We start from the raw sequence: 25,557 nt of genomic DNA, 5'->3' as shown, positions 1-25,557 counted from the left end.
TGCCCTGCGTCTCTCTCTTGTTGTGTCATCATCTTGCTGCCTGGCTGGCTGTGTGGGCCTGGCTCACTCTGGTACACCTTTACCAGGAGGCCCCGGGGATTGAACCCAGGTCCCTCCATATGTTAGATGGAAGCCCAATCACTTGAGCCCATCTGCTTCCCTAAATTTCTTTTTAAATCAAGGAAATTTAAAAATGAAACTCTCTGACTTTTTTTTTTTAATCAGAAGATTGGCTACACTAGGCTCATATTCCCCCAGAACAGCAAAGGGCAGCAGCTGGGTACAGGGTACTCTTCTCTTTCCCCCTAGCTGGTTGCATCATCATCTTTTTGGTGCATCGTTTGACTGCACATGCCCTATGGGGACCTGCATCTCACCACACAGGTCTGGGATGCCTTTTTCCTTTTTTTTTTTTCACCAGGAGATCCTGGGGATTGAACCCGGGTCATCCATATGGTAAATGGTAGCTCAGTTGCTTAAGCCAAAGCCACTTCCCTGAATTCATTATTTAGGTATAATTTTGCAGGATTAATTTATTTGTTTGACACAAATTTATTGACTAACTACTATGTGCACATATTGTGCTGGGTGTACAGCACTGAATAAAACAGATACCAAATTTCACATTCTCATGAGGACAGACAGACAATAGGTAGATTTAAGTAACATTTTCTTGGCCAACATTGACATACCATAACTAAAATAACTTCCTTTCCATCATGTGGCGATATACCCATAAGATCCAGATGCATTTATAATCAAATCGTTATTGATTATATTGTTCTTATCCTTGTTGTTTTAGGGTCTCAAAAAACATTAAAAAGTAAATAGAGTCCTCTTTCAGCATCCATGGACATACACTTGGCAGTGTGCATTATGTATACAAAATAATTCTATATTTGACCTGTAATTAAAAAGATTACATAAGGGCAAAACTTGTATACTGTTCTAAAATTCACTCAATACAACTCTAATTCATTATTCTGTTTGGAAGGAAGGATTTATGAACAATCAGTTATATATTATAAATATTTTTTAAAACATTTATAATTTCCATGAAATAAAATCAGATCATTGGTGGTAGAATCCATTAGAAGGTGTTTTTCGATCTGCTGGATTAACTCTCTGTGTTTGGGAACTATGATGTACATAATCAGGACTAGTCACCAGAATAAAAGCGGAATAAATCATCACCTTGATGATGCCTTGATTTGGACTTCACCCTCAAACTGTATGTTAATAAATACCCATTATTTAAGCAGATCTATTTTATGGTATTTATTTAAGCAGTCTAAGAAACTAAAACAAATAGTGAAAATCAACATTCATATGGTGATTTGCATCCTTTAAAGCACAACCTGATGTGATCTTATAATAGCGTGAGAGGAAGGCAGATATTTTTGTCATAATACGAAGATGTGGAAGACAAAGGTGAGAATTTCCAAACTCTACTCTGCTAGCACAGCTGCAACATGAACCCAATGTTCTCGTGCTGCCTTTCTGCCAAAGGAGAAATAATGCACACAGAGTGGTCATTTCATTAAGATTGAGGTCTTATCAAACTGATAGAGGCTTTCTCAGAAGTGGTATTTTCTGGCTGGAAAAATGAATGCTGGTTTCTTGGAGTGAGATGATTTGGGGGCTGGACTCTCGTGTGCATCCTAACCGTGGACTGCAGTGTCTAATGCATGACCTCACATTCACTGTGAGGACATTCTCTTGCTGAAGAGCTTCCCCAGGGTAGCCTTCATGTCCCGGTTTCTCAGACTATAGATGAAAGGATTTAGCATTGGGGTTACTGCTATGAACATCACAGTTATCACTGCATCCTTTGTGCTGCAACTGGTCAGAGGGCAGAAATCCCTGCCCATCACAGTCCTTCAATACAAAGAAACAATATTGAGGTGGGACCACAGGTGAAGAAGGCTTTGAGCATGCCCTTGGTTGGTGGAACCTGTAAGACAGTGTAGAAGAACTGAACATAAGAGATGATGATGCATATTAATTGCATGGAGAAAATACCGACCCTTGGGTACATCATCTACACATTAAAGTGGATGTCAACGCAAGGCAACTTGAGCAAAGTGCTAATGTCGCAGTAAAAATTGGACACTTACTTGGTACAGAAGGACAGACTGACTGTGAGCAGAGTATGGGGAAGGAAAGTGGAGATTCCAATTACCCTATCCAAGAACAAGCAGGAAAAATATTGTAATTGTTGGGTAATGAAAAGGGTGGCTGGGAGGAGGAAGCAAGATGGTCGCTGAGTGAGCTTGCCTTGTTGTCTCTCCTGGGAAGAGGCAGCTGGGCGCTGTTGGAGGTTCTCCGGGACCAGGCTTTTTCGGGATTTTTGCAGGGCAGGAAGTGTCTGGACATCGATTTGGTGGGAAGGTAACAGAGAGGATTGGCCTATAAGATAGAATTGGGGTTCTATTGCACGGAGGTGAGACCTGCACACGGGTTGCTCCCTCCTTGGGGGGGGGGTGGAGCCGCGGAATCAGCGCTGCAGCTTCGGTTTTTGGAGGCTCTGCGGTACTGGGGAATTCACGAGTCCTGGGCGGGCTGTTGGGGGATTGATGGGACGGGATGCCTTTGCGGACCAATTTGGGGAGACAGACGGTGTTTTGTTGTGAAGCGGGGAATTTTTGATTGCGGACACAAGTAATAGCGCTTACACCTGGAGCCCCGCCCCCACAAGCCCGGCTGCCGATCTGCAGCGGAATTAGATTGCTGGCAATAAAGGGACATAATTGGGAGGTTGCTATAGGGTGCAGCGAGGGAGGGGGACACGTCTGGAAGCCGATTGGGGAATATTTTCGAAGCTTGGGAACTCCCGTTTTGGACTCTGTTGTCGACATTACTGGCTGAAGCCCCACCCACGGGCCTGGCTTCTGATCTGTGTCATTAAATTGACTGCAGTGTAGAGGCGCCCTCAGGTGGCCGTTCTGAGGTTTCACTGGGTGGGAGCTGTCCAAAAGCTGAATTGTCGATATATCCACATAAATTAACCCAGTGAGTAACTGAATTGCAGGGTTCAGACATAACATAGAGTTTGCGGATCTGACTTCCCCCATAAGGCTGGCACCCAGCTGCGGGGATCCCTGAGGGCTGTGATACACTGCGGTGCTCCTAGGCTTCTTGTTGACCAGATTTGAGGTTGCCAGGTATGAGTCCCCTAAACTCTGGTGGCCCACACTCCAGAGACGCACACCTCTTGAGTCTTCAATATCTCAGACTTTCCATCCCTGAATCCACCATGCCCTGAGGTCCATCTGAGGTTCTTGAATGCCCTAGCCTTCAACATTTGCATTTTTTCTTTTTCATTTCATTTTGTTTTGTTTTTATTTTCATTTATCTTATCTTTTACTTTTTTTAAAGTCCTGATTGCTAATATTGCATTATCCCCTAGTCTTTTCTCCCAGAGTATACCCCAAAGTCTTTTTTTTTTTTCAGTTATTTAGGGTTTTTTGTTGTTGTTGTAGTCGGTATTGCAATTTTGGTTCATGTATATCTTTTTTTTTTCTTTCCCCTACCTCTTCCCCACCTTTTGCCCTCCCCTTTTTTCTTTCTTCCTGTCTTCTCATCTCTTTTTTTCTCTGTTTTTTCTCTCTCTCTTGTCCCTCATTTTCTTCTTATTTTATTTTAACTTAATTATACAATAGGTGCTGCAGGGAACACCTCATATTTGCTGGGTTTTCTCATCCTCCACTGCCTCATTTCTGTGTGAACTGATTTAGGCTACCTACACTATCCCCTTTCTCCTACATCTTGATATCCGCCATCATCTACTGTCTCTCCTATATTCCACTTCCCTTTCTTTGATCCACAAAGTGTCTAACTCTTGATTTCTAATACCTTTGTTTTCTGTCTGTTATCCACTCTTGAAACTACTACCTTTCTTTTCTCTCTCCCTCTCTCACAAAAAGACTAGCTTTTTAATTCACACCATATTCCTCCCATATTCAGTCGACTACCTCATTATAAGTACTATACCTACTGTTATAACTCTACTCAACTTACATGAATCTCATATCCGTGCTCCCAGATCTCATATTGTTGCTCTGTTAACATTTATCACCAATACTACTTTACACTTTTTCCTTGCTTACACAATTGCCTTTCCCCGGCACTAATACTTTCCTTTAAAGTGAACTCAACCAGCAATAAGAAATTAGAATAAGAAGAACGAAGTGTCAAAGAGAAGATATAACACTTATGCAAAAACAACAGCTAATTAATCTCCAAGACTAGACAAAGAAGCTAAGGAACTGATTAAACCCGTCAAGATAAAATGATGACCAGACAGGAACAAAAATCTACAAACCAAACCAGTAATCAGGAAAACATGGATGAATCCAATCAACAAACTAAAAATCAGGAAGGGGAGCAGAACTTCGCACAAGAAATGAAAGATCTCAGAACATTTATCACTGACAAATTTAATGAAGTAAAGGAAGAGGTTAACAACATGAAGACAACACTTGGAGGGGAAATTGCAGACATATGCAAAAAGATAACAGATATGATGGGAATGAGCACCACAGTTCGAGAAATCAAAAATACACTTGCAGCAAATATCAGCAGACTAGAAGAGGCAGAGCAGAGAATTAGTGATGTGGAAGACAGTACATCGGAAATCAAACAGATAGTAGAATTGGTCAATAAAAAGGTAGAAAAAATCCAGCTAGGAATTAGGGACCTGAATGATAATGCAAAAAGCTCAAACATATGTATTATAGGCATTCCAGAAGGAGAAGAGAAGGGAAAGGGGTCAGAAGGAGTGATGCAGGAAATAATGGCTGAAAACTTCCCAAATCTACTGAAAGAGACAGATGTACATATCCAAGAAGCACAGCGCACTCCACTGGTCATAAACCCCAACAGGCCCACCCCAAGACATATACTTGTCAAATTATCCAATGCTCAAGACAAAGAGAAAATTCTAAAAGCAGCAAGAGAAAAGAAAACCATCACATACAAGGGAAGCTCCATAAGATTAAGTGCTGATTTCTCATCTGAAACCATGGAGGCAAGAAGGTAGTGATATGATATAGTCAAGGTACTAAAGGAAAAAAATTTCCAACCAAGAATACTCTATCCAGCTAAACTTGCATTCAAAAATGATGGAGAGTTCAAAATATTCACATATAGACAGAAACTGAAAGAGTATGCCAACAAGAAACCTCTCCTTCAAGAAATTCTAAAGGGAGTTCTGCAGGAAGAAAGGAAAAAACAGGACAGGCAGAGTTGAAGGAGAGTGTAAGAGCAACAAAAAAGACAAAAATAGAAGGGGAAAAAATACAAACAAAATACGACAAACACAAATCCAATCAAAATATGGCTAACACAAATAATTCCTTGAAAGTAATAACACTGAATGTCAATGGATTAAACTCGCCTATCAAAAGATTCAGACTGGGACATTGGATAAGGAAATATGACCCATCTATATGTTGTCTACAAGAGACACATCTTAGACCCAGAGACTCATGGAGGTTGAAAGTGAATGGCTGGAAAACAATCATACATGCAAACAATAACCAAAAAAAGGCAGGAGTAGCGATATTAATATCAGACAAAATAGACTTTAAATGCAAAACAATTGTGAGAGACAAAGAAGGATACTACATTTTAGTGAAAGGGACAATCTGTCAGAAGATCGAACAATCATAAACATTTATGCTCCTAACAAGGGTGCCTCTAAATACGTGAGGCAAACACTGGAAAAACTAAGTGAAAGAATAGGTGCATCTACAATTATAGTGGGGGATTTTAATACACCACTATCAACTCTGGACAGAACATCTCAAAAGAGAATCACTAAAGAAACAAAACATTTGAACAGTATATTAGAGGAGCTGGATCTAATAGACATATACAGATCATTACACCCAAACACAGCAGGATATACATTTTCCTCAAGCACACATGGATCATTCTCCAACATAGACCATATGCTAGGCCACAAAGAAAGGCTGAATGAATTCAGAAAGATCAAAATCATACAAAACAATATCTCTGACCACAGTGGAGTGAAGCTGGAAATTTCCAAGGGACAGAGACCCAGATTTCACACCACGATTTGGAAATTAAACTGCACATTCTTAGAAAAACAGTGGGTCAAAGAGGAAATCTCAAAAGAAATCAATGACTACCTTGAAACAAATGATAATGATAACACAACATACCAAAATTTATGGGATGCAGCAAAGGCAGTACTGAGAGGGAAATTTATAGCCATAAATTCATATATCAAAAAAGAAGAAAGAGCAAAAATTGAAGAACTAACTGCACATTTGAAGGAATTAGAAAAACAACAACAAAGTAACCCAACAGGAAGAAGAAGGAAGGAAATAACAAAGATAAGAGCAGAACTAAATTAAATAGAACATAAAAAAGCACTTGAAAAGATAAACAAGACCAAGAGCTGGTTTTTTGAGAAGATCAACAAAATTGACAAACCTTTAGCGAGACTAACAAAGAAAAAAAGAGAGAAGATGCAAATACACAAAATAAGAAATGAGAAAGGCGATATCACCACTGACCCCACAGAAATAAAGACTATCATAAGAGGATACTTTGAAAAACTATATTCCAACAAAAATAACAATTTAGAGGAAATGGACAAATTCCTAGAAACACATAAGCAGCTCATATTGACGAAAGAAGAAATTGATGATCTTAACAAACCAATCACAAGCAAAGATATAGAATCAGTCATTAAAAATTTCCCAACTAAGAAGAGCCCAGGGCCAGATGGCTTCACAGGTGAATTCTAGAAAACATTCCGGAAAGAACTAACACCAATCCTGCTGAAACTATTCCAAAAAATTGAAACAGAAGGAACATTGCCGAACTCCTTCTATGATGCCAAAATTACCCTTGTACCAAAGCCAAACAAAGACACCACAAAAAAGGAAAATTACAGACCAATTTCTCTAATGAACCTAGACACAAAAATACTTAACAAAATACTTGCTAATCGTATTCAACAACACATTAAACGAATTATACACCATGACCAAGTGGGATTTATTCCAGGTATGCAAGGATGGTTCAACATAAGAAAATCAATCAATGTAATACACCACTTAAACAGGTTGAAGGAAAAAAATCACATGACTACATCTATATGTGCAGAAAAAGCATTTGACAAAATACAGCACACTTTCTTGATAAAAACACTCCAAAAGATCGGAATACAAGGAAATTTTTTGAACATGATAAAGAGTATATATGAAAAACCTACAGCCAACATTGTTTACAATGGAGAAATCCTAAAATCCTTCCCTCTAAACTCAGGAACAAGACAAGGATGCCCATCGTCTCCGCTCCTATTTAACATTGTCTTGGAAGTACTTGCTCAAGCATTGAGGCAAGAACCAGATATAAAAGGCATTCAAATTGGAAAAGAAGAAGTCAAAATTTCATTATTTGCAGATGACATGATCCTATACATAGAAAACCCTGAGAGATCTACAACAAAGCTTCTAGAACTCATAAATGAGTTTAGTAAAGTCGCAGGTTATAAGATCAATGCGCAAAAATCAGTAGCATTTCTGTACACCAATAATGAGCAAGATCAGGAGGAATTCAAGAAACAAATACCATTCACAATAGTAAATAAAAAAATCAAATACTTAGGAATAAATTTAACTAAAGAGGTAAAAAACTTATACACTGAGAACTATACAAGACTGTTCAAGGAAATCAAAGAAGACCTAAATAAATGGAAGAATATTCCTTGTTCATGGATAGGAAGACTGAATATTATTAAGATGTCTATCCTACCAAAACTGATCTACACATTCAATGCAATCCCAATAAAAATCAACACAGCATTCTTTAATGAACTAGAGAAACTAACTATGAAATTTATTTGGAAAGGAAAGAGGCCCCGAATAGCCAAAGATATATTGAAAAAGAAAAAAACGAAATTGGAGGAATCACACTACCTGACTTCAAAACATACTACAAAGCTACAAGAGTGAAAACAGCATGGTATTGGCATAAGGAGAGACACACAGACCAATGGAATCAAATTGAAAGTCCTGATATAGAACCTCACTTATATAGCCATATAATATTCGATAAAGCCACCAAACCCTCTCAACTGGGAGAAAATGGCCTATTCAACAAATGGTGCCTGGAGAACTGGATAGCCATATGTAGAAGAATGAAAGAGGATTACCATCTCACACCTTATACAAAGATCAACTCAAGATGGATCAAAGACCTAAATATAAGAACCAAGACCATAAAGACCTTGGAAAGCAGTGTAGGGAAACATCTACAGGATCTTGTAATAGGAAATGGCTTCATGAATATCACACCAAAAGCATGAGCAGCAAAAGAACTAATAGATAAATGGGACATCCTCAAAATTAAAGCCTTCTGCTCCTCAAAGGAGTTTGTGAAGAAAGTAAAAAGGGAACCCCCACAATGGGAGGAAATATTTGGCAACCATATATCTGATAAGAGACTTATAACTTGCATCTATAAAGAACTCATATATCTTGAAACTAAAAAGATAAACAACCCATTTAAAAAATGGGAAAAAGATTTAAACAGACACTTCTCCAAAGAAGAAACACAAATGGCTAAAAAGCACATGAAAAAATGCTCCAAATCTCTAGCTATCAGGGAAATGCAAATCAAAACTACAATGAGATACCATCTTACTCTCATAAGATTGGCAGCTATAAAAAAAAAAAACAGAAGAATACAAATGCTGGAGAGGATGTGAAGAAAGGGGAACACTCATCCACTGCTGGTGGGAATGCAGAAGCATCCAACCATTATGGAGGACAGTTTGGTGGTTTCTCAAAGAACTGACCATAGACTTGCCATATGACCCAGCAATACCATTGCTGGGTATATACCCAGCAGAACTGAAAACAAAGACACAAACCGATATATGCACACCAATGTTCATAGCAGCATTGTTCACTATCGCCAAAAGTTGGAATCAACCCAAATGCCCATCAACAGATGAGTAGATCAATAAAATGTGGTATATACATACAATGGAATACTACTCAGCTATAAGAACAAATACACTACAAACACACGTGATAACATGGATGAATCTTGAGAACCTTATGTTGAGTGAAGCAACCCAGGCATTGAAGGACAAATACTACATGACCTCAATGATATGAAATAAGCAAGCTGCCTCAGAGAGCTAGAGATGGGAGAAAGGCTTACAGGAAATCAGGGGGTGGAGGAAGGATGTGAGTCGACATCTACAGGGGTGGAATCTATGATGAGCTGGCGGTAAGTATGAACACAAAGAAAAGATAAAATGGGGGCAAGGGTTGCCGTTGGGTGGGGCTTTGCCTGTTTGAGGGGGGGCTGGAGACGGGTGGATGGGTAATATTGCCCAAAAAGTGGGGGGAGCGAGGGGCAACATACGAACATAGGAGAGTGTCAGGTGTTGGTTGAGAGTAAAATGCTGAGAAAATCGTATCAAGATATAATTAGGAGGGTTACCTGTTTAGGATGCTCAGAGGGGATGGTCTGATGCAGGACGGGCTCCTGGGGAATATCTGAATGCTCATTTTGCCAGGGTGGGTTGTACCATTGGGTAGAGACCCAAGTAGTGAGAGTGGGGGTGGACCCACATCCTGCGGAGGACTAATGCCATCAAATAGAGGGAACTGTATCTCTCGAGAGAAAGGGTGGCTCCCAGGGCATTAGGGCACTTGAGCAAGTAAGGCCCTGAACTGGATGTGGCTCCTCAGGAAATGGAGGTTGGCTGTCACTGTGGGCCCCAAGGGGAGGGGAAAGTGGATGTTAAATGTGTGGAACCAATGTAAATGTGGAGTAAGAGAGGAGTTTTGCGAGAGTACACAAGGATGGATATAACATGTAATATTACACCATAAACATATAGGGGACGACAGACTAATAATGTAAACTGAAGCCTCTGCGGGGCTTCGTGGGGTCGCAGGAGGCGAGGACGATGTGGCCCGGCTAGAGGAGACAGACCACGGAGACTGGCTGATGGCGCAGATCCGATTTATTGAGGAAGTGTTGGACAATATAAGCCCGAGGGAACGGGGGTGGGGCTGGTGCGGGGTGAGAGCTGATTGGTGAGCACAGGGTTTTTGCCTATCTATGGTATGGGAGCTGAGGCGCTGCAGGCCGGCGCGGGGAGGGCTGTTGCTGGCCCCGGCTCCCTATTGGTCCGGGTGGGCTGAAGGCCCTTATAAGGTCAGGCGGTCGGCTCGGCAAGCAGGGGGGGCATGAGATGACGTGCGGTGGGAGGGCCGAAGGGCAGGCCGAGGGCGGTGACACCCGTACCAGGCCGAGGGCAGATCGCCCGTACCAGCCACCCTTACCCTAGCGGAAGCGGTACCTACTTCGCGCCAGAGCTGGCCAGAGAGGCAAGCCAGACTGTTGCCTGACGCTGTGCCTCAGTAAACCATAATGTAAAACATAGGATAACTAAAAATTTAGAAAACTGTATATCCTAAAGTATGGACCACAATGTAAGCACAGATGTCACCTTGTTTGAAAGCTATTATCTCAGAGTCTGTACATCAGTTTAAGTAAATATGATATGAATAAGTTATAAGAATATTGCTGTGGAAGGGAAAAGGTTTTACGGTAGATGTGTGGGAGTACTGTATATTGTATATATGAATTACTGTGATCTAGGACTCTTGTGAAGAGAAGCTCAATAATTAGGAAAAAAGAAAAGAAAAAGATAGGATGTAGAATTTTTCCAAACCAACATGTATTCTCTATCTAATCTTTAAACCCATCGCTATATTCCATTTTACTAGTAAGGGATCCTGACATTATATTGGGCTTCTCTTTTCAGGAAGTTTTGGATCACAGAGTGGTTCAACAATGGCAGCAGAGGAATACTGGTATAGGATACTATAGACAGGTGATATATGGCTGACAGGGAGCTATACAGTGCATATGTCCAGGGTGCATGGTAATGTTTGGATACACTCATAGTGGCAACAATTAAAAACTACAGCTGGCGGGGTACTGGGTTCCGGGCCGGGGGTGCTCTGTTGTAGTCCCTAGGGGAGCAGCGGCAGTCCCCCAGGAGCAATGATAAGGACCAGGAAGGAATGAGGGTCCAACAGTGAGACCATGATACTAATGACTATGCTTGTGAGCCTATATGCCTGAAATAAGAACAAGGCCTAGAGCAGCACTGTGCCTGGGAACTTCCTCCTGACAGCCTTCATGTTACTCAAATGTGGCCAGTCTCAAAGCCAAACTCAGCATGCAAATGCAATGCCTTCCCCCCAGCGTGGGACATGACACCCGGGGATGAGCCTCCCAGGCACCGAGGGATCACTACCAAGTACCAACTGATGATGCAACTAGAAAATGACCTTAAATTAAAGGTTCAATGCGGATCAGCAGAATATCCCTGTCTACATATAATAACATGTCTTTAAAATGCTGTTTGACCTAATGTAAGGGGGAAATGGAAAGGACAAATGAGTTTATAAGGCTACAAGTCTCTAAAAAAGAGTCTGGAGGTTGTCAGAAGGATTGCCCTTATGCACAATTGAGCAGAGTCTAAAAGACAGATAAAGTAGATACAACCCCAGATATTGCTTCCTTTGAAGACTAAAGAGACTCACGGCTTCTATGGTCATGGCAGATGGGGTTCACTGCCATGTCAGATGGCCCTTCTTTGGAGCTGGTGTTTCTGCATGATGAAACTGGACTCAGATGGGATCTCTTTTCACAAGACTTTCATGCTACTTTATTGGAATTGTAGTTGGTGTTGGGGTTTAAGATATATTTAGGGGATTTGAATCTCTGGACTGACAATATGATAGCCAGGCCCTGAGCCTCAACAGACTTCAGCTCCTACACTCTGATTTATTGGACTCACCCCACTCAGCTAAGATGGAGTTGAAGAAGGACAACCACCACACCATGGAGCCTAGAGTGCCTACAACTGAAAGCAGGAGGATTGCATCCAGTATCCATGTGGAATCTGAGCCTCCTCTTGACATGGAGGTACAACGGACACAACCAATCCAAGGTCCACAGAGAAAAGGTGGCATTAGAGTGGGAAAAGTGGCCATCGTGGCTGATGGGTGTGGGGAATGGCAGGAAGGGATGAGATGTGGAGGCGTTTTTGGGACTTGGAGTTGCCCTGAATGATGCTTCAGGGGCAATCACTGGACATTGTAAATCCTCCCAGGACCCACTGGATGGAACATGTGAGAGTATGGGCTATGATGTGGACCATTGATCATGAGGTGCAGAGATGCCCAGAGATGTACTTACCAAATGCAATGGATGTGTCATGATGATGGGAGTGACTGTTGCTGGGAGGGGAATGGTGGGGTGGGGGTGGTGGGGTTGAATGGGACCTCATATTTTTTGAATGTAATATTTTTACAAAATGAATAAAATTTAAAAAAAGAAAAGGGTGGCTGATGGTCACAGCATGATCATATGCCATCACAGCTGAGATAATATAGCTGTCAGTGTTAGGCAAGGCAAGCATGAAATCCACCAATGTTATGCATTCCCTAAAGGAGATGACTCTGCTCCCCAAGACATAGATTGTGAGCATCTCAGGGATGGTTATGGTTGAGGAAAAGATGTCAACAAAGGAGAGGCTGGCAAGAAAAAAGTACATGTGCTTGTGAAGGTGAACATTGGAGTGAAAAATGAGCAAGTTTCCAATCATTGTGATGAGGCAGATGGACAGAAAGAGGACAAAGAAGGAATCTTCCTGTGGCTGCTGACTGCTAACTACCAGGAAGCTGAAATAGAGGGTAGAGGACTGATTTTCCTTCTTCCTGGTTTCTTCAGCATGAAAATGGAGGGAAATACAGAATTGTGAGTGAAATTACTCTGTTATGAGTAATTTTTTGACTCTAGTGATCAACTTTCTCTCTCCCTGCATTTACTAAATCCTGACAGAGACATTATATGGGGAATAAATCCCTATTGGTCAGTGGGACTAACTGTCAGTCATCCCTGGACATGCAAGTGTAGAAATGAACATTCTGTGTATCAAAGGTGGCCATTATCTGCTTCCCCAGAACCATTACCCAAACATCTAGGTTGTTTTGTTTTGATGTTAGGGGTTTCTTTTGTTTCCTCTTCTTTATTTTCTTTTAATGTTTCATTCAAAAAGTATGAGGTCCCCATATACCCCCAACCCCCCTCAACCCACTCCTCCCACATCCACAACCTCTTCCATCATCGTGGCACATTCACTGCACCTGCGCATACATTTTGGAGCACTGCTGCACACATGGACAGTGGTCTACATTGTAGTCTACACTGTCCCCCAGTCTACCCAGTGGGCCATGGCAGGACACACAATGTGCAACATCTAAGTTTTAATCCTCTAAGAAATAATTAACTTTCCGTATTCCATGTGCTACACATTTTATTACGCTCATGGATAAATCCTGTTCACTCTTCCATTTATTCAACCTATTAAAACATAACCTAAATTCTCAAGTACCTTACAATTTAGTGGAGGAGCCAGAATCACACATTAATCATTATATATTTTCATGACAAGGAAAGGACAACTTTGCGATTCTATGTTCAAACACTCCTGTGCAAAGGATCTGTCAGTATTGAGAGCAACCTGGACCATTAGAAATTGTCCCACTGACCAAGGTCAGATTGTATCAGAGCCCAGGAGGTAACAGGTGTCTACACTGGCAGTGGAGGTTATAATTCACAAGGACTATTGGATTTATTTAGGTCTCTGTAAAACCAGAACAGTGAGTGGCCTCCCCATGTGTCCCATTTTCAAAGCAGACTTTCATCATCTCCTTTGATAGTTTTTATCTCTTTTCCAAACCCTACTAATAATAATGGTTTTCTCTTTGGTCTGTTCATGTCTCTTTCATTTTCTTTTGGTGATTCATCGAATGCCATAGTGGCTTCAATTACTGATTTGCCAATGAATCTCAGGTCTAAGTCTTTAGGCTTAATCTGTTTTTCCCATATTTCCATGTTCAGTCATCCTGTCAATATGTCTCATGAAACACCTTACTTTGAAAATTCAACTTGAGCAGTTATTTTTGAGGAAGAAACTCACATCTTCCTTATTTTTACTATCTCCAGAAAAATTAGTGCAGAATAGTGTTCATGTATGTACTGCAGAACTTTTTTAATTAATTTTTTTGTTAGACAAGTTTTAGGTTTACAGAATAATCATGCAGATAATAAGGTGTACAGAGAAGTTATCACTCAAATCTTTCTTCAGTTGAATCCTCATGTATTCTATGGTTTTCCCACATGTGGTATATTCACAGGCCAGGCACACACTCAGTGTATCCATCACCTCTATATCAGACCTTGTAGCTCTTTATTTAAAAGAAATCTTATATAACTCAGCATTTCTATTAACTATAGCACTGTGTTAGCTTAGACCATGATAGTTTTCTATTGAAAATATTGTATTGTTCCCTTAATTGTTTGACTACACATTCCCTCCTTACCCAAATGCAAGTTGTTCTCTTCCTCCTGGACAGTCAACTATGCTACATTTCCCAGGCACTCTTGCAATGAAGTGTGGTCATGTGACCAAGTCCGCTCATAGCATTGCTATGTCCAGTTCTTGGCTTCCACCATATTCTCTTTCTGCTTCTGCTAGCTGGATGCAAATGGCAAGGGGACACACAATGGAATGAGTCTGTGTGAGTCTTTCTACATATCTTGGAGTTCTACCTACTACCAAGATCCCCCACTTAGGGTTTTTACAAAGGAGAAGAACTAACCTTTTTATTTTATTATTTCTTTATTTTTCTAATCTTTACAAACACGAACTCGCCCTTCCATATTTTTGCCATACAAAAATTGGAAAGGAAAGGTCAAATTTTAAAAAATTCACACAAAATATGGTTGTTTGCAAACAACAACAATACACACAAGAAAACAAGGGAATCTGCAGAAAAACTAATAGCATTCAGGATTTGAGGAAAGAAATGAACCTTAAAAAACCAGAGGTTATGCTTGTGTATGTCTCAGTTGGATCTCATTGACTGCCAAAATAAATATTGCCTCAAATAGCAGAGACATCCAGACACTATAGGCAGGGCAGAAAGCTCAGTAGTTTGGCGCCCTGCCAATGAACCCTACTTGGGAATTTATGCTCCCCAGGGTGACAGAGTTGGGCTCATTTGTGGTTTTCCTACACATGGCTTTGGCCCTTTCTATTTGAACCTATAGTTAGTACTAGAGTTGATAGGTGTATGTCCAAGAGACTTAAATCTTTGGGCTTTCCCTGTGCCAGTCGGGTCCTGAGTCTCCACAGAGTTGCAACACCTACACTCCAGTTCACTGGACTCACTCAGGACAACTAACAAGGAGATGATGATGGACAATGACCATCCCAAGGAACAGAAAGAGTCTGCAACTGCAAGTAAGATAGTCCCATCCATCTGCCCCTGTGATCTAAGCCCCTCTCAATTAGAGGCAGAGTGGGCACCACCATCCCAGAATCCTCAGGATCGGGAAATGAATGATGGACTAGAGTAGACTTATTGGTATTCTAGTATAGACTTACTGTGCTTCTAGCAATGAAAGAACTTTTATCATTGATGTGGAAGCAGGGGCCACAGGAGATTCTGAGGTGAGGGAGAGGGAAAAACAGGTGTAATATGGGGACATGTTTGGGACTTGGGAATTGTCCTGAATGACATTGCAATGACAGATCCAAGCCATTATATATCTTGTCATAACTTACAAAATTGTGAGGGAGAGAGTGTAAATTACAACGTAAATTATAATCCATGCTTAGTGACAATGTTCCAAAATGCGTTCATCAATTGTAACAAATGTATCACAGTAATGAAGGATGTTGTTAATGTGGGAAAATGTGAAAGGGATACAGAGTGGGGCATATAGGAATCCCCTATATTTGTTACGTAACATTTATATAATCTAAGTCTCTTTTTAAAAAAATAAAAAGTATATTAAAAATCATTATTGCCCCATATTAAGAACAATATGTAGAAAATATTATTTCAGGAAAGATCCCCATTTACAATAACAATTGGAATTTTAAGGCATCTAAAAATTATTTTAATAAAAGAAGTGAAGCACTGTGTCAAATAGTTACAAGATTTTACCAAAGGTTAAAAGAAAATGCCTACAAAAATGGGAGCTATGCAATGTTAATGGATAGAAAGACCAAGTGTGGCAAAAAATGCCAATTTTTCTCCATTTTATCTATAAATTTGATGCAATCCCAATTTAAACACCAATGTTGTCTTTTATTAAGTTAACAAATTGATCCTAAAATTCATGTAGGAGAAGAATAGAGAGGCAAGAAGAGCAAAGACAATTTGGGGAAAAAGAATCAAAGGAGGGAAAAATTGCCTCTCAGAAATTACCAGGGCTTTAGCTGTGATAATTCAAACAGTGGACGAGGATGGGTGTAGGGACTGACAAATGACCCATGTAACAAACTACAGAGCTCAACACAGACTAAACGTATATTACAAATTAGTACAGTATATGGCATGGGTTGGTTTTATAGTATTAACAGATGATTTTTTAGGAAATTGTGCTGGAACATTTGATTACCCATAAGAAACAAATATATACCACAATTTCTAAAGGATTACTTATGAAAAGAAAAATTTCAAAAATTTTGGAGGAAAACAGGTTTATGGTATTGAAGTAGGAGTTGACTTCTTAACCCTGACACAAATGCACACACCTTACGAGAAATTATTGTGAATTTTGACTATGTAAAACTTAAAACATTAGTATGAAAATGACATTTGCTATACATAAAACCTTTAAAGGAGTATATTCAGAAAGCATAAAAGTCTTACACAATGATAAGAAAAAGACCAAAAACCCAGTAGGAAATAATGAGCAAAGACTTGAAGAGGCAAGTGACAGAAAAAAATGGTTATGGCCAATAAACTAAAGAGATGTTCAACCTCTTTAGAAATGAGAGAGATGCAAATTAAACAAATTCAATTTTACATTCTTTATCTTGAAACAAGTGTAAAAGTCTGAGAATTTCTAGTGTTAGGGAGCAAGTGAAAAAATGAAAAATAACACGACCTACTGATGGGACTCTAAATTAATGTAGCCACTTTGAAAATAATTAGGCAATGTCTCATTAGGTGGAAAATTCATATGCCTCTGACCAAGCAATTTCACTTCTAGATGAGAACTTAGGGAAACTCTAGGTCCTGTGGACAGGAAGATTTTCACAAGGATGTGTACTGTCAGTGTAGAATTCTTACAAATCATCTAACAAATGAGGAATGGATCAATAAATTGGGTCATTTTCTTATTAATGAATTCTGGAAAGGGTTAAAATGAATAAATTCACACAGATAAATAAAGAAGTGATGGAAATAAAACAAGTTGCTGGAAGAGAAATACTTTATCACATAATACATTTAGATGTTATTTTTTAAAATAATGCATGCATATATCCAAAATCTGTAAATTTTCAATATGAGGGAGTATACTACCAAATTCAGGACAGCAGTTATCTCTGGGCTGAGAAGGGAAAAATAAGATTTGGTTTGGAAAATAAGGAGTTTAATTTGTATCTTTAGTGCTTATTTTTTTTTAATCTTATGGAGCAAATATGAAAAAATGTCACATATTAAATCTAGATGATGAGTTATTATGTTATTCTCTGTCTTTCTGATATTTTAACAATAATGTAAAAGCAAACTTAACAAAGATTTCACAGGGTTAGGTGATAACTGAGCAGCTTGTGGCCATGAAGCTGAGTGACTCAATCATGTCACACAGAGGAAAGAGAGGGAGGGGCTTGTAAACAGGCAGAATAAGTGCGAGTTTATTTACACTGGGAAGAAGGATCCAGGGGCCACTGTATGATGCTAAGAGAGAAGGATGCCATGGAAGAAAGTCAGACTAGAGGAAAAAATAGTAAGTGGGTATTTGTATCACAATGCTGTCATAAAGGCTCATTTCTCCAATGTCCATAGTCCTTACCAGGTGAGGGTCTGTGCTGAGTTCAGGTGAGGTGAAAAATGGTCTGATCCTTGTCCTTCAATCCTCTTCCACAAATGGGGGTTTTACAGTCAGCAGGTCTAACACCTACTAGTACTACTTTTGGGGGTGTATATGCTGGATAAAGGGCCAACAGTTGGCCTGGAGACTTGATCCCTGGTCTTCTCCTGATGTGGGGGAATCAGGACTGGGATGATTGGAAATGATGAGGTCCAATATTCCCAACCTCGCGGAAGAATGGACGGGCCAGGCTGTAGAGCTGGAGCAGTGCTGGGACACAGAGATGAGTGGTCTAGATCCTCCTCAAGGCAGCAAGGCTGTCAGAGCAAAGAGCTCTCTGCAAATATGCACCAGGTTGTAAAGTCTCCCAATACATAAGTCCCCCAGGTCTTCCTCCAGGCCAAGTCCCAGTAATTGTCGGTGCTCATTTTCATACTCCTCCAGCCGTGCCCTAGGGACCCCAGTGCCTGTCAAGAGCAATCATTTCCAGAGCAAGGGAGGGTTTCCAGGAGACTGTGTCCCCAGGGTTTATGCACTGGGGTTGTCTTTCTAGGATATTTGTTGGAATGTGGGGCCCTCTCCTCTGCTGTTCAGCATAAATCTGGAACCTCTCTTTTGGAGCTACAAGGTCTAGGCTACGATTTTGCTCCTGCCTTCCCTCCCATCCATGTTGTAAACTGTGGACAAGAAAAAAATTTTAAACATATTTTTGTATATAAACATTTGATTTTTAATATATTGTAGCAGTTTGATGTTACTGATGAATTACCAAAAGAAATATTGGATTATGTTTATAATCTGGTCTGTACCTGGGTATGATCAAATTATGATTAGGGCTTTGATTGGACCTCATCAGTAGGATATTGAGTCCCCATCCCTTGGCAGGTGGAGACTCAAAGATAAAAGGCATGGCAAAAGAAAAGCATTGGATTTTTGATGTTGGAGTCTTGAGCTGGAGCCCCAGTAAATAAGCACACAGAAGAGCTTGGTTGTGAGGAAAGAGAGAAGCCCCACGAAGAGAAATAAGCTGTTCACCTAATAGTCTAAACCTGGCCTTGTGGAGATAATTGCACAGCAAAGCCCAGAGAAAGGCAAGCCTCAGGAAGAGGAAACCAGGAAGCCTGAACCCTTATAGACTTCGGCAGCCATCTTGCTCCAACACGTGGCAATACACTTTGGTGAGGAAGGTAACTTTTGCTTTATGGCCTGGTAACTGTAAGCTTCTACCCCAAATAAATACCTTTTATAAAAACCAATCAATTTCTGGTATTTTGCATCAGCACCCCTTTGGCTGACTAATACTTCTCTATATATAGAGAGAGAAATTAGGAGCCTACAAAGCAATCATGCATAACGTGCAGAATTCCCATACATCACACCTCCACCAGCACCTTATGTTGTTGTGGAACATTTGTTACACAGTATGAAAGGATGTGATCAGACTATTACCACTAACCATAGGCCATAGGGTATGCAAATAATTTTCATTTCACTGTTACTCTAGGATGTGTCCTGAGGAGGGTTAGGGTGGGAGTTAAACTTTCTTTAATTTAGAATGCTCATAGTAGGTCTCCTGAATTTTTAGATTCTTAGAGATAGAAAGGCTCTAGAGGTGTTGTGGTCCACTTCTTGTTTAGGACCATGAAGACGGTGCTCTGATTGAATTTGAATCATACTCTGATACTTAGCAACTGGACCATTATGTTACTTATGCTCTTGTTAAACTGGAATAAGGACAACAACCACAATAATAAAATCATCCTGAATTTGTTACACAGAACAAACGCAATACTATCTGACAGTTCTTAAACCAGAGCCTGGAACATAGTTCGCTTTATGTCACTTAGTAAATGTTAATTGTTATTTCACTTCCTCCTACACTGGTTGTTCAATTATTGAGCGAGTCTCCAAAATCTTCTATGAGCCTAAGCACATGCAGATGCTGGAGATCTTCTTAAGGTGCATTTTCCTCTTGATAAGTTCCAGGTGAGGCCCATGGCCCTGTTGCTACCTGCCCTGTGTTCAGATTAGAGTCCACAGCCCTATCCAGATGTGGAAAAAATGAGACACCGCATGAAAGACGTTTTCTTCCTAGTAGTCAGATTTTGTACTACTCAGAATATTTTCCTATTTCATGTTTTATTAATTGCATACAATTAGGTGTAAGGAATTATGTGAGGATATATTAAAACGATGCTTTAACTCTCAAAAATTTGCAAGTATATTCTGTGGACAGTGACTTCAGCGATCATCAACTCATGAAAGGAATCTCTGAACGCCCTCTCCAAAAGTGACAAACTCTGAATGGCAATAGAGGGTAATTTTAATTGTCTTTTGGCAAATTCCTTTTCATTTAAGAATGTTTAAAAAAAGAAATTATTTATGAAATATATTTCCAGAAATTTTTAAGAAGTATCTTTTTAATGTTCTTAATACATTAAAGTAAGTGGTACCAAACTTAAAGACATATTTAGAAAAAAATGAAATCATTTTGGAAACAGTGGACAGAAATGAATAAATAGCAGAAAAATATTTAAATTTCCATTTTAGGTAAGAGTGAGTTTTCAGAAAATAAATTATTAATGTTGAGGAAGGACTTCAGAAATCCTTTGAGAAGGAAGATTCAAAGGTTGGAATTAAAAACAGAGAATATGCAGATCTAACTTAAGTATAATAGCAGTTCCACAGAAAGAGGTCAGAATTAAACTAGAGCAAAAATTTAAAGGTAATGTTATAGAGCAGGGGTGCTTAACCTGGGTTTCAGGGAGTCTGTAAGCTTGAAATGAAAAAAAACAACTTATTACCTTTATTTTCTCTACCTCTAACTGAAATCTAACATTTCTTTCACTTATGAATGCATGGAATAAATTACAGTAGCATTCATTTCATATCATATTACAGTTATTGCATATCATGAAAAATCACTTATGCACATCCATACTTCAAAATTATGGCGTTGTTAGACCCGACTCTATCTGAGTGTCATAAAACCATCCGCTGCCTCACTCTGAGAAGGTCCACGGTTTTCACCTCACTGGAAAAGGGGTCCGTGGAACAAAAAAGGTTAAGAACCCCTGTTATAGAGAATCAAAAACCCAAGATCCAACAAGAAGCAGGAAACAAAAATATTGGTTCTTAACTGTTGTGTAATGAAGAGGGCAATTGATGAGATTGCAAAATGAAGGCTTAACCCTGCTCTGGAGAATATTAATGAAAATATTCCAAGTTGCTTCCTGGTGATATTTGTTGTTTTAATGATAGGAATAATATTTTTTAGAATAAAAATTTGAATGCTGGAGAATAAAAGATTACCTCAAGAGAAAGAGAAATTCACATTGGCTTCAATAATTCTCCCTAAAAAACACCACATGTCAGAAAACACTGAAGACTTTTCAGAGTTTTAACAGGTAAATTTCTCAACTCAAAATTCTATCCCAAGCTAGAATATTAATGTTGTAAATATGCTTACAAAATTAAATGAAAAACCTGAAAATATTTCTAAAAATGAAATTTAATTAAAACAAATATTAATAGTGTGAATAATCTATTTTTTCAAATATCGGAAAAAGTTAGATTCAACCAAATTGTTACAAGTCTCTAAAGGTGATCCAGAAAAAGGGATTTCTCTATTACCTAGAGTGATTAACCCCAATTACCAAGGGAAAATTGTTGTTCTATGTGGCACAGAAGACTATGTCTAGATATCCAGGGATTCTCTGGGAGTGACTCTTGGTATTTCCATTTCCATTATTAAAGATTAATTGCTACTTCCAAAGCAAAATTTTAAAAATATCACTACCACTTTGCTCTAGTATCATCATCTTTTCCCATTGTTCTCTGTTCTTAGTGGAACCAACTTCTTCCTGCAGTTAATAACCTCTGGGTTACCTCGGCATCTGCCTTCTTCCTCTTTCAGTCTTCAGTACCTGTGCGCCCAACACCCTCAATTAAGCCTTCTTTCTTTAAAAATACTTGGTGGGAATTCTGTTTCCTCATTGGACTCTAACTGACACACGAGCTACGTAGTCTTTCCCAGGCTTAGTCTTTTCCATGTGCAGTGGCACATGAAGTAAATTAAATTATAGTTTCAATATTACTTCCAGATGGTGTGTTAGGCAGAACCAAAGGATGGTCGCTAAGACAAACAGTGATGAGTTGACATAAAGAAGCCATGATTTTTATTCACAGTTAAAGCTACACACACACTCATAAGTTCTTTTTACTGTGGAAAGTACAGTAGGGTGTCAACTCCCCATTTCTAACTTTTGTTACACAGAGGAACAGTGTGAGAATGATTCAGAAGGTTAACTGGTATTGAGTTTCCGTATGACTCTATACTTCCTCAGCTCTTCTTTATATCACTCTCTTTGGCACTTATTAGTTCACCATGAGAAATATATCATTTGTCCTTCTCCAGTTCACCCACAACACCATAATTAGTATTAGTTATTAATTATTTAGGCATATTATTGAAGGATCCATTTATTTGTTTAACCCAAACTTATTGAGTAACTATTATATGCCAGCACTGTTCTAGGTGCTGGGTGTACAGCAGTGGGGAAAAAACAGATCTCAAACCTCAGTTTTCAAGAAGAAAGTCTGACAACACATAGAAGTATATAACATTTTCTTTGGCGAACATTAAACACCCTTACATGAAATGACTTCATTCACTCTATCATCTGTTTTTATTTTATTTATTCATTTTTGAATTAAATTGCCTTTTTTATAATGTACACAGGTCACGAAAATGTTACATTAAAATAGAAGAGGTTCCAACATACCCCACACCCCACACTCCATTCCTCCCATATCAACAACCTCTTTCATCATTGCGGCACATTCATTACATTTGGTGAATACATTTTGGAGCACTGCTGCACCACATGGATTATAGTTTACACTGTAGTTTACACTCTCCCCCAGTACATTTGTGATCTACTCCCATAGAATCATATTCATTTGTAATCAATCCTTTCTGGTTAACAGGAGATAGTATGATTGTTCTCATCGTCCGTGCTTGGGTCTCAGAAAACATGAAAATGTCAGTCATCTTTCAACATGCATGAACAAAATCTTGGCAATGTAAATTATCTGTAGAAAACAATGAGTTTATATTTTTACTGGTAGATAATGAAGTTGCACTCTGCTATTCACCTCTTCCAAACATTATTTGTTTTGAAAAGATGAGATTTATGAACAATCACTTATATATTATGGATATTTTGAAACACACATAATTTTCTCCTTGATAGAACCAGATTATAGGCAGGGAATTCCTTCAGGGGTGCTTATTGATCTGCTGGATATACTGTTATTGGGAATACTATCTGCATAATCAGGGCCGATCACAAGAATGAAAGCCTCATCATCTCCCTGGGACTGTGCTGAAGAAACATAGTCATGTAATATTCAATAAAGTTCTTTTCTTTATTTATTATTTTGCACCAAAGAGTCTGTTAGTACAGGCTTATTTCATGTTAAAATAAATTAAAGCAGATCATGTCATATCTTTATTACTTTAAAATATGATAAGAATATTAATGAGTGTCTTTCTAGTAAGATTTCAGAGTGGGGTTTAGGATGTTTAGAGAAAGTTTAGTTTAATTAATTATGCAGTAAGAATAAAATATCTCCCAAGGTCAGTTGCTTTAAGACTGAAATGGATGGATAAATAACTTCAGGTCTATGTCAGGTCACTATCATATCACATTTCAGAGTCTGATATTTTCCATTATTCATCCCACCTCCCAGCAATAATTACTGGTTGCATAGCAAAGGTACAGAGAAATTTTAAGACATCTCCTGCCTTCAGAGTCTTGGAAGCAGGGGAGCAGTGATGAATCCTCTGAGACTACTACAGTGGACATTTATGAATAGTGCTTTATATCCTTTGAAGGATGAGTTGATGTGATGCTTTCATATCAGGATAATTTTTTTCCGATATGTAGATGTGGAAGACAAAGCTGAGAATTTCCAAACTCTACTCTGCTAGTCAGTAGCATAGCTGGGACATGATCCCAACGTTCTTGTGCTGCTGCTCTGCCAAAGAAGCAACATATGGGAACCTCTTATATTTTTCAATGTAGCATTTTTTTGTGATGTATATAGCTTCAAAAAAATACAATTTACAAAAACGATGAGGTGGGGGGTGGGGAGTGGGTTATATGGGAACCTCTTAGGTTTATTTCTTTTTTTAATTTTTTTATGTAATATTCCTTGTGATCTATTAACTTTAATTAAAAAATAACAGAAAAAAAAAGAAGCAATACAGCATGTGGTCATTTCAGTGAGATTAAAATCTCATCAAACTTTTACAAGATTTCTGAGAAGTGGAATTTTCTGTCTGGAAAGATCAAAGTTGGTTTCTTGGAGTGGGATGACATTGGGAATGGATTCTTAAGTGCATCCTAACTGTGGAATGCACTGTCTAATGCATGACTTCAACTCATTGAGAGGACGTTCTCTTGTTGAAGAGCTTCCCCAAGGCAACCTTCATATCCTGGTTTCTTAGACTATAGATGAAAGGATTTAGCATTGGGGTCACTGCCACATACATCACAGTTATCACTGCATCCTTCAGGCTGTAACTGGTAAGAGGGTGGCAATAGATGCCCATCACTGTCCCATAATACAAAGAAACAACAGTGAGGTGGGAGCCACAGGTGGAAAAAGCTTTGAGCATGCCCTTGGTGGATGGAACCCATAAGACAGTGGAGAAGATGTGAACATAGGAAAGAATGATGCATATTAATGGCACAGAGAAAACACTGACTCCTAGGTACATCATCTTCACATTAAAGTGGATGTCAGAGCAGGACAACTTGAGCAAAGATGTAACGTCACAGTAGAAATTCGTCACTTTTTGGTTACTGCAGAAAGACACTCTGGCTGTGAGCAGAGTCTGGGTGAGGGCATTGGCATTTGCAATGACCCAAGACCCAACAACAAGAAAACAAGATGTCGGGTTCATAATCATTGTGTAATGAAGAGGGCGGCTGATGGCCACAGCACGATCATATGCCATCACAGCTAAGATATAGCTGTCAGTGTTACCCAAGGCAAGCATGAAATACATCTGTGTTATGCACCCCCCAAAGGAAATGACTTTGTTGCCAAAGAGATGATTTGTGAGCATCTTAGGGATGGTTACAGATGAGAAAAAGATGTCAACCAAGGAGAGGCTGGCAAGGAAAAAATACATGGGGTTATGAAGGCGAACATCAGAGTGAATGGCCCAGATGATGAGCAGGTTTCCAATCAGTGTGATGGGGTAGATGAACAGGAAGAGGACAAAGAAGAAATCTTCCTGTGCCTGCTGACTGCTAAATCCCAGGAGGATGAAATACAGGATAGAGGACTGGTGTTCTTTCTTCATGGCTCCTTCAGCATGAAAAGGGAGGAGAAGCCAGAATTATTAGTGAAGTTTTTTCTGTGATGAAATTAGTTTTCTACTACTCTTACTCTAGTGATTAGCTTTCTCTCTCCAAGGGCTTACTAAATCTAGACAGAGACAGCATATGGGGGAAAAAATTCTTTGGTGTTGGAGTAAATGTTAGTCCCTGCTGGATATTTCTGTATAGA

At 39.3% G+C, this 25,557-nt stretch overlaps 1 protein-coding gene and 1 pseudogene across 1 annotated transcript; both read right to left on the bottom strand.

The window, feature by feature from the left end:
* Nucleotides 1-1,700: 1,700 nt before the first annotated feature.
* LOC101427020 (olfactory receptor 1A1-like) lies at nucleotides 1,701-13,974 on the bottom strand (annotated as a pseudogene).
* Nucleotides 13,975-24,421: 10,447 nt separating this feature from the next.
* Nucleotides 24,422-25,351, bottom strand: LOC101427454 (olfactory receptor 1A1-like). Its single transcript, XM_012527192.2, has one exon. The coding sequence runs from the start codon at nucleotides 25,349-25,351 to the stop codon at nucleotides 24,422-24,424; it is 930 nt and encodes a 309-aa protein (XP_012382646.2).
* Nucleotides 25,352-25,557: the final 206 nt, after the last annotated feature.

Source organism: Dasypus novemcinctus, chromosome 21 (genome assembly GCF_030445035.2).
Source record: "Dasypus novemcinctus isolate mDasNov1 chromosome 21, mDasNov1.1.hap2, whole genome shotgun sequence".
In the NCBI taxonomy this organism is placed as follows: domain Eukaryota; kingdom Metazoa; phylum Chordata; class Mammalia; order Cingulata; family Dasypodidae; genus Dasypus; species Dasypus novemcinctus.
The sequence above is the reverse complement of the archived record's forward strand: the minus strand, read 5'-3'. Positions and strand labels throughout refer to the sequence as shown.

Bases quoted from the DNA above. Each gene is read 5' to 3' on its own strand.
- LOC101427454 (XM_012527192.2), bottom strand. From the start codon at position 25,351: ATGAAGAAAGAACACCAGTCCTCTATCCTGTATTTCATCCTCCTGGGA.